The sequence below is a fragment of the Bison bison genome, unplaced genomic scaffold (genome assembly GCF_000754665.1).
Source record: "Bison bison bison isolate TAMUID 2011002044 unplaced genomic scaffold, Bison_UMD1.0 scf7180017864136, whole genome shotgun sequence".
NCBI lineage: Eukaryota > Metazoa > Chordata > Mammalia > Artiodactyla > Bovidae > Bison > Bison bison.
This window is the reverse complement of record NW_011494708.1, coordinates 1,546,971-1,563,771: the sequence shown is the minus strand read 5'-3', so window position 1 is coordinate 1,563,771 and position 16,801 is coordinate 1,546,971. Positions and strand designations below refer to the sequence as shown.

Sequence of the window (16,801 nt, the reverse complement as noted above, 5' to 3'; positions counted from 1 at the left end):
TCAGCAAATTTGGAAAATTCAGCAGTGGTCATAGGCCTGGAAAAGGACAGTTTCATTCCAATCCTGAAGAAAGGCAATGTGAAAGAATGTTCAAACTAATGTATAATTGCACTCATTTCACATGCTAGCAAGGTCATGCTCAAAATCTGTCAAGCTAGGATTCAGCAGTATGTGAACCAAGAACTTCCAGATGTACAAGCTAAACTTAGAAAAGGCAGAGGGACCAGAGATCAAATCGCCAACATCCATTGGATCATAGAAAAAGCAAGGGAATTCTAAAAAAAGACTACTTCTGCCCCTTTGACTATGTGGATCACAACCAATTTTGAAAAATTCTTAGAGATGAGAATACCAGACCATATTACTTGTTCCCAGAGAAACTTGTATGCAGGTCAAGAAGCAACTATTAGAACTGGACATGTCTAGTTTAAAATTTGGAATGGAGTACGTCAAGGCTGTATATTGTTGCCCTGCTTATCTAACTTATATGCAGAGTATATCATGCAAAATGGCGGGCTGGATGAAGCACAAGCTGGAATCAAGATTGCCGGGAGAAATATCAACAACTTCAGATATACAAATGATACCACTCTAATGGCAGAAAGTGAAGAGGAACTAAACAGCCTCCTGATGAAGGTGAAAGAGGAATGTTAAAAAAAAAAAAAAAAAAAAAACTGGCTCAAAACTCAAAATTCAAAAAGCTAAGATCATGGCATTCATTCCCATTACTTCATGGCAAATAGATGGGGAAAAAGTGGAAACAGTGGTAAATTTTATCTTCTTGGGCTCCAAAATAACTGCAGACAGTGACTGCAGCCATGAAATTAAAAGACACTTGTTCCTTGGAAGGAAAAGTATGACAAACGTAGATAGCATATTTAAAAACAGAGACATCACTTTACTCACCAAGGTCCTTATAGTCAAAGCTATGTTTTTTCCAGTAGTCATGTATGGATGTGAGAGTTGGACCATAAAGAAGGCTGAGTGCCAAAGAATTGATGCTTTTGAATTGTGATGCTGGAAGACTCTTGAGAGTCCCTTGGACAGCAAGGAGATCCAACCAGTCAATCCTAAAGGAAATCAACCCTGAATATTCATTGGAAGGACTGAGGCTGAAGCTGAAACGCCAATACTTTGGCCACCTGATACGAAGAGCCAACTCATTGGAAAAGACCCTGATGCTGGGAAAGATTGAGGGAAGGAGGAGAAGGGAGTGACAGAGGATGATATGGTTGGATGGCATCATCTGCACAATGGACATGAGAATAAGCAAACTCCGGGAGATAGTAAAGGACAGGGAAGCCTGGCGAGCTGCAGTCCATGAGGTCTCTAAGAGTCAGACACAACTTAAGACTGAACAGCAATAACAGAGGCTTTACCACTAAGTCCTGTCTCCTATTAGAATCCAGCCACAGGAGCTTTTGAAAAAAATACTGAATCCTACTTCCAAAGATACTGATTGCTCTGGTGAGGGGCAGGGAAGGTCAAATATATATACATATGTGTATATATATATAGCTCCTGTGATTCAAATATACAGCCAAATTTGAGAGTCACAGATATCTTTTACTTTGTGTAGAAGACAGTCAGTAAGAAACTTTTCTTTCAGTCAGGCTTTTATACTAAGGTTTATATTTTCAGCAGTTTAAGTATTTTTACGTTATCCCGGTATGAAATCTTTTATAAGAAAATGTCATGCCCTGTTTGGTAAATAAATCTAATTTTTTAAATATTTGGCTTTTCTCTAATAAGTGGAATTCTTATTGCTGTATCCATTCTTTCATTCCTCACAATTGTTTATTTTATAATTTACAGTAATTTAAGTTGTTAATCATCTGTATCCCCTTGCTAGAATAAGCTCTGTGAGGGCAGGGACATTTAGTTACTTTGTTCGTTTTTAATTATTTTGTTCATATTCCCAGCATCAAGAATACCTGGCACATAGTAGATACTCAATAAATATCTGTTAACGTTTTCTGACAGTTTGACACACACACATCATGATTCGTATTCCCAAGAAACTTATGATCTATTTAAAAGTGCAGACATGGAACTTAATTGTAGTCCAGCGTTTCTATGGAGGACTGAACTGGAAACTTTCCATTTACAGTATTTTAAACAATGTTAAGGCCTAAAGAATAAAGGGCAAGTGTACGAAAAAGATTCTTTGCTATTATTTTCTCCAATCCTCCTGGGAAATGATATAGTATGGTAGAAAAAATAAGGAAACCATAGGCCCCCCATGGGCTTCCCTGGTGGCTCAGAGGGTAAAGCGTCCGCCTGCAATGTGGGAGACACCCGGGTTCAATCCCTGAGTCAGGAAGATCCCCTGGAGAATGAAATGGCAACCCACTGTAGTACTCTTGCCTGGAAAACCCCATGGACAGAGGAACCTGGTAGGCTACAGTCTATGGGGTAGCAAAGAGTCGGACACAACTGAGCGACTTCATTTATTTACTTAGGCCCCCCCAAAATATAGATTTAGATCAGTTACTAATTGGCCTTGAGAAAGTCTGTTTAACCGTTTGGGGGGTCAGTCTTCTAATCTGCAGAATCATGTTGTTGGGTGAGTTGACTCTTTTAAACTCTTACAAATTGGTATTTCTGTTAGTATGTTCTGTCATTAAGTGAGGCTATCATTAAATACTTGTTTTCTCCTTTCTGTAACTCTTGAATTTTTATCCAGTTTGGTTTGTACTTTTTTGTCATCTCCCATGTTGTTAAAGACACATACACTTTTAAAAATCCAGTTATCAAGGTCACTTTCGAAAATGCTACCTTTGGTGTTATTAACCACTTTGTCTAACCAGATGTCTTAGGCTACCCTACTGTGCATGCTCATCATGGTGTGTATAAATCACTGATGATCACGAGTGATTCTGTATCTAGAAGGAATTCAATATAAAGTATTTAAAGATTTTTCATAAGTGTTGTACTCAGTCTGGTATTAGAAGTTCAGACTCTAAATCCTAGGAAATTGCAGACTTACTCAGATGCTTTGGAAACCCAAAGCCAGGGAGAATACTTAGCATCAAAGTCATTGAAAAGATGAGCTTCTCATATCGTATTTATTCTGCAAGTATTTATTGACAACCCACTACTCTGTGCAGAGCATTTTAATGGAGAATGAAAGGTGCTCAAGGAGTCTCAGGCCCAATCCCAGGCTCTAAGTGGCTCCTATTCTCTTGGGGACAGGCCAGGAGCCACAGAGAGTCAGGAACGTCACTTTGATTTCCTTCACCCTAGATGGCCCCACAGAGAGGACAGACTTGCTGCTGATTAGCTTCCAACCACCTTGAGACAATTTTCTCTCTTTTTAATGCTATTGCCAGAATATTGCAGTAATCAGATCATTTGACATCGTCTGCATCTTGGCATCCCCAGTCTTCATATACCGTATAGATCCAGGTGTGAGACATCTGCAGCTGCACGGTTTGCACACATACCTCGTGGTGCTAAGTCTTTAGGAGCAAATAGCGCTGGCCTCTGTAATGGTGCCTTCTAAGCACTTCTTTGGGCACAAAATGTACCATCTTAGAATTTAGGAGTTGTAATGGAAAATTATTATAAGTGTTTCTTACAGTCAGTCTAAAATACATTGTTTTGGCCAGATAAAACTTTATGAGTCATTTAGAGTAGGACTCCTTTCTGAAGTCCTAGTGCTGCTATTCTGATTGATCGATGCTCATGTGGAATGTCTGTTAAATATTTTCAATATTACCTCCCTCCCCCTTCTACCAATACGTAAACCGTGAAACAAGTAATGTCTCACTCACTGTAAGTTTACACCTCAGGACCTTTGTACCTTCTCTGTTCTTTGCCTAAAATATTTCTTTCTCAGCTATTATGGCTTGCTCCTTCAAATGCTTTCCCTTTCTCTCTCTCTCACATGATAAGGTACATATATATGCATTTGTACTATCTATCTATTTCTATACTCCTTTCTCTGTCTATCTTTATACTCCAAATATTTTATTTCCTTCTATGTATTTATATATAATAAATAATGTATATATTTTGTCTCCTTCTATGTATGCATGTATAATGTATCAGTTCAGTTCAGTTCAGTCGCTCAGTCGTGTCTGACTCTTTGCGACCCCATGAATTGCAGCATGCCAGGCCTCCCTGTCCATCACCAACTCCCGGATATATACATATAAATGAACCAAATATATTCTCTCCATATATATACGTACATATGTACTCTCTGTGTATATATGTATATATACTCTATGTTCTTTGCATGTAACATATATGTATATATAGGCTACCTAATCTTTGGAAAGTCTGCCATCCTCTCTCTACCAAACTAAAATGTAAGTTCCTAGAACAAAGATTATAGCCTGTAGGAGTCACTTAATATATGCATAAGTAATAAAAAATCTATTTGTAAACATGCATATACATATGGTATTTTTGCATGTGTCTGCATGAGTGTAGGATGTGTCAAGTGTAGATATCAAAGTTCAGCTTGGGTTAGATTTTAGGAGATCACTTCATGTAATGAACATGCAAGCATTCAGGGATTATGTCAAACCATGCCTGTTAATTCAGACATATCAGCCTTAAGAAGTAACAAGTAGGCAATATCCTTTATAAAATTGTAAGGATTTCTGAGCATTCATGTCTTTAATAATTTCAATGTCACATTTTAAATCTCTATGTTATGTCAGTCTATTGAGTAGAATGTTCTTCCCTGTCCCCTTCATTTGTTTATACCCTATCCCTGCCTCAAAGTCAACTTTAAGTGTTCCTTCTGTATTAATTTTCAACAAGCTAATACTTTGTTTCATTTATTTTGAACTCAATCTAGTGCATGAGGACAATAATAATGATAATATTAACAATAACAAACATAAGTCCTTACTACATACTAGGCACTATTCTATACAATATGCATGGATTAACAGAGCTGAATCTCAAAGTAACCTTACAGTGCAAGTTTATTATTAAAATGTGCTTTTCAGACATGAAATTCGAGATACAGAGAGGTTAAGTAACTTGCTGAAGGTCACATACCTCATAAGGATGAATTTAGGATCCCAACTCAGGCAGTTTCATGTCAAAATTTATATTTTGCCTCACTGCCCCTTTCATAAGAACAGGAAAATCTTATAAGGTTTTTATGCTTTTGATCTTGAAAAAATCTTAAGAAGTCTAGACGTGTTTAAGAAGTATGTGAAAGTGTATAGAGGAGAATCTTCAAGAATCATTTGGCATCTAGTCTATGTAATCAAATAGACGACAAAACGAAAGTGAACTTTATTATAATGATGGTGGTCAGAAAATTCTGAAAAAAGAAGGGAGTGATTGGCAATAAAAAGAGTAAAATGCCATAGGACTAATCAAAAAGAAATTCAGGGCATAAATAACCAATGAGCTGTTATCAACAAGGAAGCATAGACTGTAAAATGTCTAGGGACATTAATGTAAGATATTGGAAATAAGAATTCACATAGAATAAATTAAAAATATGTAATTAATAACTTTAAAAAGCTGCCAGAATTGCATGTGTTAGAAGTTATAAATCTGGGGCTTCCCAGGTGGTGCTAGTAATAAAGAATCCACCTGTCAATGCAGGAGACACAGGAGACCTGGGTTCCATCCCTGGGTTGGGAAGATCCCCTGGAGGAGGAAGTGGCAACCCACTTGAGTATTCTTGCCTATAAAATCCCATGGAAAACAAAGCCTTGTGGGCTACAGTCCACAGGGTCACAAAGAGTCGGACACAACTGAAGCAACTTAGCAAGAAGTGATAAATCTAGCATTCATAGAATTGTAAAGTATAACTTGATTTATGCACTTCTCAATAGGCACAAAATAGCAACTTACCCCAAACTGCATAATTATCAGAATCACTTGGGATGGTTATCAAAACTCAGAATCCCGGATGGTTCCTCTAGGGAAATTTTTCTCAACTGGGGGAAGTTTTACCTCCCAGCACATATTTGGCAAAATCTGGTAACAGTTTTGGTTGTCATGATTGGAGAAGCATTACTGTCATCTAATAGGTAGTGGTCAGGGAAGCTGTGAAACAACCTACAACACACAGGGCAGCCCCCTAGAGCAAAGAATGGTCTGATCCAATAGTGCCGAAGCTGAGAAACTCTAATCTAGATATTCTGATTTGGTGATATCTAATGGGATCCAGAAATCTGTATCTCTATCCAGGGACCCAGCTTTTTTTATAAAGGCTTGAATATACCAGTATCAGTTGGAGTTGTTGAAAAACTTTTTATTAAAGAGGGACAGAAAGTGAAGAAGAACTAAAGAGCCTCTTGATGAAAGTGAAAGGAGAGTGAAAAAGTTGGCTTAAAACTCAACATTCAGAAAACTAAGATCATGGCATCTGGTCCCATCACTTCATGGCAAATAGATGGGAAAACAGTGGAAACAGTGGCTGACTTTACTTTTTGGGCTCCAAAATCACTGCTGATGGTGACTGCAGCCATGAAATTAAAAGACGCTTACTTCTTGGAAGGAAATTATGACCAACTGAGACAGCATATTCAAAAGCAGAGACATTACTTTGCCAACAAAGGTCCATCTAGTCAAAGCTATGGTTTTGCCAGTAGTCATGTATGGATGTGAGAGTTGGGCTATAAGAAAGCTGAGCACCAAAGAATTGATGCTTTTGAACTGTGGTGTTGGAGAAGACTCTTGAGAATCCCTTGGACTGCAAGGAGATCCAACCAGTCCATCCTAAAGGAGATCAGTCCTGAGTGTTTATTGAAAGGACTGATGTTGAAGCTGAAACTCCAATACTTTGGCCACCTGATGTGAAGAGCTGACTTATTTGAAAAGACACTGATGCTAGGAAAGACTGAAGGCAGGAGGAGAAGGGGACGACAGAGGAATGAGATGGTTGGATGGCATCACCGACTCGATGGACATGAGTTTGGGTAAACTCTAGGAGTTGGTGATGGACAGGGAGGCCTGGTGTGCTGTGGTCCATGGGGTTGCAAAGAGTCAGACACGACTGAGCAACTGAACTGAACTTAACTGAAAGAGGGACCATTTATAATAGGCTTTGAGGTGGGAAACAGAGATATGAAAAAAATGAAGGGTAAAGGGGAGACCATTCTAACAGAAGAGCAAATCGCACCCAGTAGGACAAAAGATAGTCAGTAACATTGGCTGAGCAATAGATAGTAAGAAGTAATCACAGCAAAACCTCTTTCTGCATGGAAGGCCACTCTCTTCATGGGATGTAGCTGCATTTCTTCATCTTAGTTCTTAACTGTTGATAATTAACTGATATGTCTTTTCAACTCATTTTATATCCCCTAATGTGAGTGTAGATTAGATTAGCCCATGCCCATGTTCATTTTTGTTCTAATAATTTCTTCCATAAAATTCCAACATATAAAGAAGAGAGGGAGAACCAGCTTTTATTAGATATATCTGGTTTGATGTACACATCTGCTTCTCATTAGTCATGTGAGCGTTGGGCTACTAATAGGGTTAATATTGATTTAAATGAAGTAATAAGCATAAAAAAATTAACTCAGCCCCAGGAACATGGAAAGCACTCAGCAAAGGTCAGCTGGTGTTTACTATTTTTAAAAATCAAAATAATATGTATATGTCATATTTTTGACACTATTTAAATGAACATTAAAAAGTGAAGTTGGGGTAGAAGATAAGGCTCTTATGGCAATCTTGGCAACTGATTATTTTGTACATTTTTTTGATTGATGAGGATTGAGAAAACCCTACTTCACAGAAAGGAATATTTGTAAAGGTTTTGTAAAGATGTAAAGATTGTAAAGTTGTGCTCACATGCACATCTGAAGATATTTTTAAATCTTGAGACCAACACCAAATGATTCAACTTGGCAGGTTAAGTCAGTGGTGGTCTTCACTGTGTTTATGATAAGATAAATAGCACAATTAAGTGTGCATATTGCTTTCTGAAAGTGAATTAGTTATATTTGCATATGAAATCAATTATGTAGAATATATCATACACTGTGATATTTACAATCAATTCTTGCAGTAACTGTATGCATATCAAGGGTTCCGTGGAACACAGTTTGAAAAACGCTCTGGTTAAATATATATTCCCAGATGAGTATGTTATAAGGTATAGAATAAAGAAACTCACTGTCGTCCAGATAGATTATATTATCTGTTTTCTCCTGATTAGTGAGCCTGATGCTTCCTGCATGAATAGATAGTTGGACTGGCATGATTTTTCTCCTGCATCTTTTGAGATATGTGCAGATTAATTGTTTAATAATGCATTCCAGTATCTTTCCAAACACCAGAATTGGTGAGATTAAATTTCTACATTTTCAAGACCCATCTCAACACTTTCCTTTACAAAATATTGACCCACAAAAAAATGCATGAGAAATAAATGGAAGCTAATTTCAAATAAAGCTTTAGATAAGCATTATTAATAAGACAAATATTCTGGGAATGAAAAGAGGTAGGAATTACAGAGGATACAACAATGGCAAAACAAAAGGAGGATAAAAAGTCACATTATAGTCTCAGGACTGGTTAGAGATTTTTAGTTGTTGCTCATTTCATTTTTATTAAGCATCTACTATATGCCACATGTCAGTTGCAATCAGATAGACCTCTCAGGGCTTCTATTTTAAAAAGACCATAAAAAGTAGTTGTTAAAATATATATTGAGTTATAGAAGTAAGTTTCAATAAAAAAAATGGGGAGGTGGATAGAATGTGTTTGGACTGGTTGGGAGGGTGACATTTGAGTATAATTAAGGGGATAAAGTCCATTCTGAAGGAGATCAGCCCTGGGATTTCTTTGGAAGGAATGATGCTAAAGCTGAAACTCCAGTACTTTGGCCACCTCATGCGAAGAGTTGACTCAGTGGAAAAGACTCTGATGCTGGGAGGGATTGGGGGCAGGAGGAGAAGGGGACGACAGAGGATGAGATAGCTGGATGGCATCACTGACTCGATGGACATGAGTCTCAGTGAACTCAGGGAGTTGGTAATGGACAGGGAGGCCTGGCGTGCTGCCATTCATGGGGTCTCAAAGAGTCAGACACGACTGACTGAACTGAACTGAACTGAAGGGGATAAAGAGGGCCAATGCATGTGGCCATCTGGCAGAAGAGCCTTCTAGAAAGGGGAAATGGCAGGTGCGGAGCCTTTTGGCGAGGGAATGCCTGGCATTTTTGTGGTCTAAGCAAGGAATTCAGAGTGTTTGGAAAGGAGTCAGCCTGATAGATGAGGGGTATTGAGAGTGTCAGATGATGTAGATCTAATATAGGGTAACCAACCATGCATCTTAGTTAGCCTGCAATAGTCTGGTGATTGGTTGTTGATGGCACCCACTCACTCTCAAAAGTGTTCTGGCTTATATGATAAATTATATGGTGATTTTAGGCTAGTAAGTCACTCTCAAAACTTCAACTCTTTTTCTTAGAGTCGTGAGAAGCCTTGGAGGGCTTGGTCAAAACTGGGTCAAGAGAAGACTTAGGTTTTATTAGGATCACTGTCTTCTGGGTTGAGAATGAACTATTGGGATGGAGTGGCAGTGGCAAGGGTGAAAACAGGAACTAGCACATGCAGGGTAGCCAGAACTGAGTTGTTTGACTTGAAGCCACACAGCTCACTAAGGGTACAATGGGACTAGGATCCATTCTTATGACTTCTAATCTGGTGTTCTTTTAAATCTGCCCAGTTTCTCTATTGGTTTAAATTTGAGGACAAATGGAATGCCTTAGCAGCTCTTTTTCAATCGATTAGACCTCCTGCTCAATGGCACCACCCAGCTGCTTCTTCTTTATACTGTGAGAAATAGATGTGAAACACCCCCTCCCCACCCAATCTGTAATCAGCTCATTTTGAGTGCATCAAACAGGATTTTCTTAGGCCTTTCTCTTGAACTTCTGTATTTACACTTTTGGCTCATGTGACCTCTTCAGAATAATGAACTCCATATGCTCAGGGTATGCTTATTAACTCATGAGTATGTGATATAAGCTAATGTTAGATAGAGCCTAAGTACAGATGTCAACCTACATTTTATGCCTGCTTAAATAGAAGTGTAAGTATTAGCGGGAATTAAATGGACTCCCACAGGTGTAAATATGTCTATGGAAGGAATCCTTCAGTTTTGCTTGTATTTATTTCAGCTTGATTCTTATTTTATTTTTATAGGAATTAACTTCAATTTTTGTTCATTGCTTTCTTTAGTTACAGTGTCTAACTTGGAGGAAGAACACAAGCCTTGATTACGCACTTACAGTTAACAGTTGAATATGTAGAATGCACGCAAGTGGTTGAGATGCATGTACACATAGATTCTGTTGTAACTATGTCCTTGAGATGAAAACTTCTATGGTTTGGGGGTGTGGTGTGTATAAACACATTTACAGACACACTATTTTAAGTAACCTGTAGGTCCATGGGGAGTTTCCCAGACAGTGAAATTAAAATTTGTGTTCTTTCTATTAGCTACTATTATCATTCAACCAGCAACTTTAGCATCTGACAGGGAAAACATATTGGCACCTAATGTATGCATTGTATCTCTCCTGGTAATAAAGTAGAGGAAGAAGCTAACTCTCAGGGCACAGGGCATTTGTAAGAAATGAACAGATTCAATGTTACTTTTTATAAGAAATACGTGATGTGATGTAAGATGGTCTTTACTGTCTTGATTATATTTCTGTTAGACATACACACTTGAGATTAAGGGTTTTTTTTTTTTTTCTTCTTGCCTTCAAGTGACCATCCCATTTTCAAAATCCTTTATTCCATATGCTAAACCAAATCTAGTGGATTATTTTAGAGGCTCTTACTATCCAACAGGGTAGCAGTTAGCAACCTATAAGAAATGCCATGTGGGGATTCTGCCCAATTTGGAGTGTGAGAAGGTGGGCAGACATGCTGTTAGTACCCATGCCTGGATGTAAAAGAAGCAATAAAAATCACCATGGAATGTAGAGCGCTCGAGGAGAGAAAGAGAAAAAAGAGGGGAAAAAGAGTTGTTTGAAAGTGGGTTTTCCCTATGGCTGACTCATGTTAATGTTTGGTAGAAATCAACACAATACTGTAATGCAATTATCCTTATTAAAAAAAAAAATGAATGAAGCAAAAAAAAAAGTGGGATTTAACAACCTTTTTAGCAAAGACTCAGACCACTCAGAGCAGACATGTGCAATAAACGATTAGTGAAGTAATATCTGTCCAGTGTAAAGTGGTCTTTTAAAAAATTGAAAACTTCAAATTCTATTTCAGGGGTTTAATCTGAATTGTTATTTTTTATTTCATAAAAACTCTTTTCTTTATTTTGAATTCAGCTTCTTGCAAATCTTGAATCAAACTTTATACATCAAAACCGACTTTGTTACATTTAAATGTTTTGTCTTTTTGTGCATGAAACAGAGGTACAGAACTTTATGTATGGTGATTCAGGAAGGGGACTCCTATGGTCAGTTGTATTCCTTATTTAAGCCCCTGAATCTATCATAAAATTCACTTTCTTTTGTAATTATTTCAACTCCTGGTAGTGTCTAGTGGAACAAATAATCCAAAATAGTGGATAATCCAAAAATGTCATTTATATTTGGCTTCAGAACACATTACCAGATGTTACTCTAGCCGATTTCCCTTCTTAATTAGGCCTCACTTAAAGTAGGAGTTAATTTTGTCTTCATTAGCTGCTTCCAAATCAGCAGTATGGGGCAGGAAGGAAACCTAAATCTTGCTGGGAATTTGGGAGGAAGGTGGCCCAGTGCTGAGATTCGGCTGTAGATCGTGCTCAAAGAATGGAGTTCAAATATGGCTAATCAAGATGATGGGCATATACACCAGAGATGTTTATTGAGCAACTTCTTTAAGAATTCTAAGACTTCTATCAACTGTTTGTGTTTTTTTCTCATGAGTGCAGAAAATTCTGTAATAGAAATTTGCCAGATAATAACCCAAAATTTTATATAGTAAAAAAGTGGAGGTTCAGAAAGGTTAAGTGACCTTTCATACAGATTGATCTTGGGGTAAACAGTAGTGCCTAAGGAACCGAAACTGATTAGTGAATGATAAGAAGACACCACTGTTTCCTTCTTATTGATGATTTAAATAATAAGGAAGAGTGAATTCTCCTGGCCTAATTCACATTAAGAGTGTTAAGATAATGAAGCTGTGATTAAATGGCTATTAAACTATTTTTATCAAACAGAGATCAAGCAAGTGTGAGAATCTGGGGACGCAGAGTGTAATTGCAATTCTACAAGATGTGGAAAAAATTACTATCCTAAGCAGGGCATGGTCCTTCCAAAATAGCCTGCATTAAAAATATTCAGGATACCTCATGCAGTTTTCACTCTGTGTTTCTCCCTTCAGGTGTCAGGATCTCAGAGTCCCTCATCTCCTCCTTAATTTAGTGGATTTATTCACTCTGTGTGCAGTTGGGTGAGTTGAATGCATTGTCTGTCCCACCATGTATAACTGGTTGAAAGATCCTTTTGCCAACGGCTCACAAAAGAACAAGACCTAGATATTATATACTGGATCCCAGATTTCAATCTTGAGGTGACTTGGGACATGCAAGGGGGCAGAATCTACCTTTCTTCAACCGTACCTTTTGAATTATATCACACTTAGTGCAATTCATATAGGGGCCCGCAATCCCAAAGAGAAGAAATGAACTTTCTGGCTTAATTGACTGCTCTGAACAACCATTTATTAATGACACAGCATTGTTTCAGATTTGGGTGTGTGTGTGTGTGCACTTACTCGTGTCTGACTCTTCATTGTGGCTTGATTGCCTCACACTTGCCTATTTCCCATTTTTATGTCTGCCTTTCTGCCCTGCACTGAGACTGAGCTGTTTGTGCAACTGTAGATCACCACCCAGTTGGTGATCTGCTCTCTCTTTTTCTCCTCTTTGCTTTTCTTGCCTTTAGTTATGTGGAACTAATCCGTATATTTTTTTTTATAAAAACAGTGGAAGTGGAAGTGTTAGTCCCTCAGTTGTGTCCGACTCTTCATGAGCTCATGGACGGTAGCCCACCAGGCTCCTCTGTCCATGGGATTCTCCAGGCAAGAATACTGTAGTGGGTTGCTATTCCCTCTTCCAGGGGATCTTCCCTATCCATAGATTGAATCATTGCAGGCAGATTCTTTACCGCTGAGCCACTAGGCAGCTCTATACTGAAGCAATAATGGAAAGCAACATTAATTGTTTAACAGAGTTCTTTTTGTCACATGCATCGCCTTCTCTGGGTATTCAGTTGTTGAAACTCACGTCAAAGTAATTGAAATTGTCAGAATAAGGTATAATGTCCACTCAACTTTACATGTTCAAATAACCTGTTGAGCTTCAACACAAAAGTGTCATTAAATCTTCTTCCTAGTCTGCTCTGATGAAAGAAAACAGAATTTGAAATCACAGCATTCTTTTCTTTCTTAATTCAAGAACAACTCTATCAAAACAGTCTTAGAGCACCTCTCTGAGTAACACATATACACGGATGGTAAGAAAATGAAAATGTTTAATAATTATTTCTAATGGACATTGACTATAGTGATTACAGTCCCACTTTTCCATACTGATTTAAGACTAGCCTACTCACTTAGCATACCTCAACACACACACACACACACACACACACACACACACACACACACACACAAATACACAATGCCAGTCTTCCATTCCACAAACTCTTCCCTCCCATTGTGGTTTCAGAAGAGAGGAAAATTTAAATAGCTGGTGGTTTAATCATGTCTTGTAAATTAATTATGACATTATCAAGCTCCAGTATTTCTGCCATTGTATTTGGTGTACATTCACCCAGGCTTATTAAAGAAATTGGAGAAAAGTAGTTAATTTAAGTGTTCTTTGTCATTTTGACTTGATTGGAATTATCATGGTTTGTTTACACAAGGGATAGAACTAAGATGCTATTGTATTATGTGATTGAAAGCAAATAGGGGCTTGTAGTATTGCTGGGAAGTCAAACACAAAATGTAAATCGGAGTAAACAAAACTACTCATTTATTGGTAAACATGCTTAACTATTTTTGCCTAAGGTCTTTTTGAACTTCAGTGAAATAAGCCTTTATGGAAGCTGGGTTATCTGGAAAAAATGTCCAATTTATTTATTTAAACTGTGTGTGTGTGTGTGGTTGTGTGTATGTGCGTGTGTGTGTGTGTGTGTGTAAGCATGTCTGGTATGTTTGAGACATTTTCAAAGACTATATTTATTAGATAATATGGAGATATTTATATTAATGTAAATCTCATGATTTTGAGATGATTTTAAGTAATATATTTCATTTAAATATAAGTTTTATTCAGAATAGTTCAATAACCTGAATTTGGTTTTTGGTACATGAGGGAATCTAAGTTAAAATTAAAAGGGAGAGATTGGCATCTTTGGATACCAGATAATGATCCCCACAGAAAATAGGGGCAGATTATTTCATGATCTTTATTAAGGTTGCGTGGACAGAGGCCAGAAGAGTTGAGGGTGAGGGGGATGCTCAATAAAGTCTTTCTACTCAACTGAGCAATTTGGATTCTAAAGAATTGATCAATTTATGGAAGGAAGTGGTGCCTTTTTGAAGTTTACATGTCACGCCTTCTGGTTAGAATTTACCTCCTGCACTACAGTCTAAAGACTCATAGAACTGTCACTCTACCCTGCGTGTCTCAAACCACTTAACTCACAACGTCAAGTCCAGGGGCATTAAGGAAATGGAAACAAGTGTTAAAAATGCCAAATAAACTCTACCATGAGCATATATTGCTCTTCTTGGCTTCTTGAATCCAAAAGAGAAAGAGGTTCATCGTTTTCCTCCTGGATGGAGACTCATCAGTAATGAGGGAAAACAATTTTTATATAAAATAGAATGTATACGTGAGAAAGGCCTGCCTAATTTCTCTAGTAATACAATTTGATTTTCTGATTAGCTGTCTTATTCTGTGATTCTTGTAATTTTGTCAGGTCAATTAACTGGAGTTCGGTGCTAGCGAGAAAGGAAGTATGGGCACTGCTGGCTTCATTAGATGTCAGCAGCTTAGGTGCATTTTGTAATAGAATCTGCGTGGGATAATTGAGCTGATATTGTTAATGTCATAGTGTATAGAACTTAAAAAATGACTTAAGAAGCACGTCAGATTGGACAACATGAAGTGCTTAAAGAAGAAAAGGAAAATAATCTACACAATATATATTTTATGCAAAAAAATGCAGATCAGTGAATTACTCAGCAAGTAATCAATGACTTACTATATTGGATGCCCAGCATTGGCATTGGTTACCCAGGTGCACAAGAATATAGTTCATTGCCCTATCGACAAGGTGTATAAGCTCCAGTTTGGAAGATCTTGAGGTGGTTTTTTGTTGTTGTTGTTGTTGTTTTCTTTTTACAGAGTGCTGAAATAAACAAATATTATCTTTTATAACATGTTGTTTACAGGTTCTTTCCTTCCATTGATGGGTTCTCAAAGGGGCAGAGTTTTGTCTTATTTCTCTTTGTGTCTCCAACACCTAGCATGACCCTGACATATAGTAGGTGTTCAAAAATGTTTGTGCAATAAATAACTGAAAATCAGCTTTCCAAGGATGTGTTGGTGGGAATGAGTGTAGTAGGTGGGAAAATGAGTTAAATTTATATTTGCAAGAGCCTCTGTTGGAAGGAACATTGCCCTAGAAAGTACCCTTGGTCTTAAGAAATGAATGTGTTTGAGATATGCTACAAATTAGACCCTACTTAGTGACTGGCCAGGTAAAGAGGATTCAGGGTAGTTCCAGAGTTAAGGATCTGTAGAATTATTATACAAACCCAGAAAGTCAAGAGAAACAGCAAGTTTTTTTTTTTCCCCCCCAAGAAAAATCCTTAGTTTGAATTTTGAGACAAGGAACCTCTTATCAGGTAGAAATGTCCAGTAGGCAATTATAGATTTATGACTAAAGTTGAGGAAGATGTCAAGGAGAGAAATAAATGACTGTGGAGTGTTCAGTGATGAAATTATAAATGAAACCATGAAAGTATATAGTTTCTCTTGGTATACTTTGAGTTTCTGGCAGTGTTTGAACAGAGAATTATCTAAACATTTTGATGCTTATGCTATACAGGAGAGAGAAACACTATCGAAGCACTGTCTGAAGCTGCGGTAGATAATGGGTAAAACACTCTCAAGCCCTGAGGTTCTCTAAATCTTCTCTTTTAGTTAAGAAAATAAGACATAAATATGAGAAAAATGACTGTGAACAAGACAGAATCACATTTAGCATTATTAATACAGACATAATAAATAGCTAAATTAGAAAGCTCAACAATCAGAGATTGATCCAGTAGAGGTGTTACTTGATTGTATGATTCAGACCAAAAGGGAGTTTGGAATTTGAGGAGGACGTGATTTTTGTGTTATGGCATAAATGTTCCAAATTTCATGTATCATGTACTCATTTGGTTAAACATATTCAGTCTATGCTGATTAATAGATTACTCATCTCCCAGTGTCAACTCACTCATGTCTTCCTCTGTTTTACTGTCTTTGCAGAAGATAGATGAAGAGAATGAGGCAAACTTGCTAGCAGTCCTCACAGAGACACTGGACAGTCTCCCTGTGGATGAAGACGGATTGCCCTCATTTGATGCACTGACAGATGGAGATGTGACCACCGAGAATGAGGCTAGTCCTTCCTCCATGCCTGACGGCACCCCTCCGCCTCAGGAGGCAGAAGAGCCGTCTCTAGTAAGAACCCTTCCTACTGTTTAACAGGAATTGGAGTTGCCTCTGGCTACCCGCTGCATGGGTATGATGTAGTAACAATAAGGTTTGGATTTTTCATTTAGACTGA

At 37.7% G+C, this 16,801-nt stretch overlaps 1 protein-coding gene across 2 annotated transcripts in view; it reads left to right on the top strand.

Annotated features, from left to right (window-relative positions):
• The window catches only part of PPARGC1A (peroxisome proliferator-activated receptor gamma, coactivator 1 alpha), a 454,316-nt gene that overhangs the window by 397,171 nt on the left and 40,344 nt on the right, over positions 1-16,801 (top strand). For both annotated transcript variants that reach the window (XM_010839915.1, XM_010839914.1), the window contains one exon: positions 16,501-16,695. In XM_010839915.1, coding sequence (XP_010838217.1) covers positions 16,501-16,695 — 195 coding nt within the window. The remainder of the gene's footprint in view (positions 1-16,500; positions 16,696-16,801) is intronic.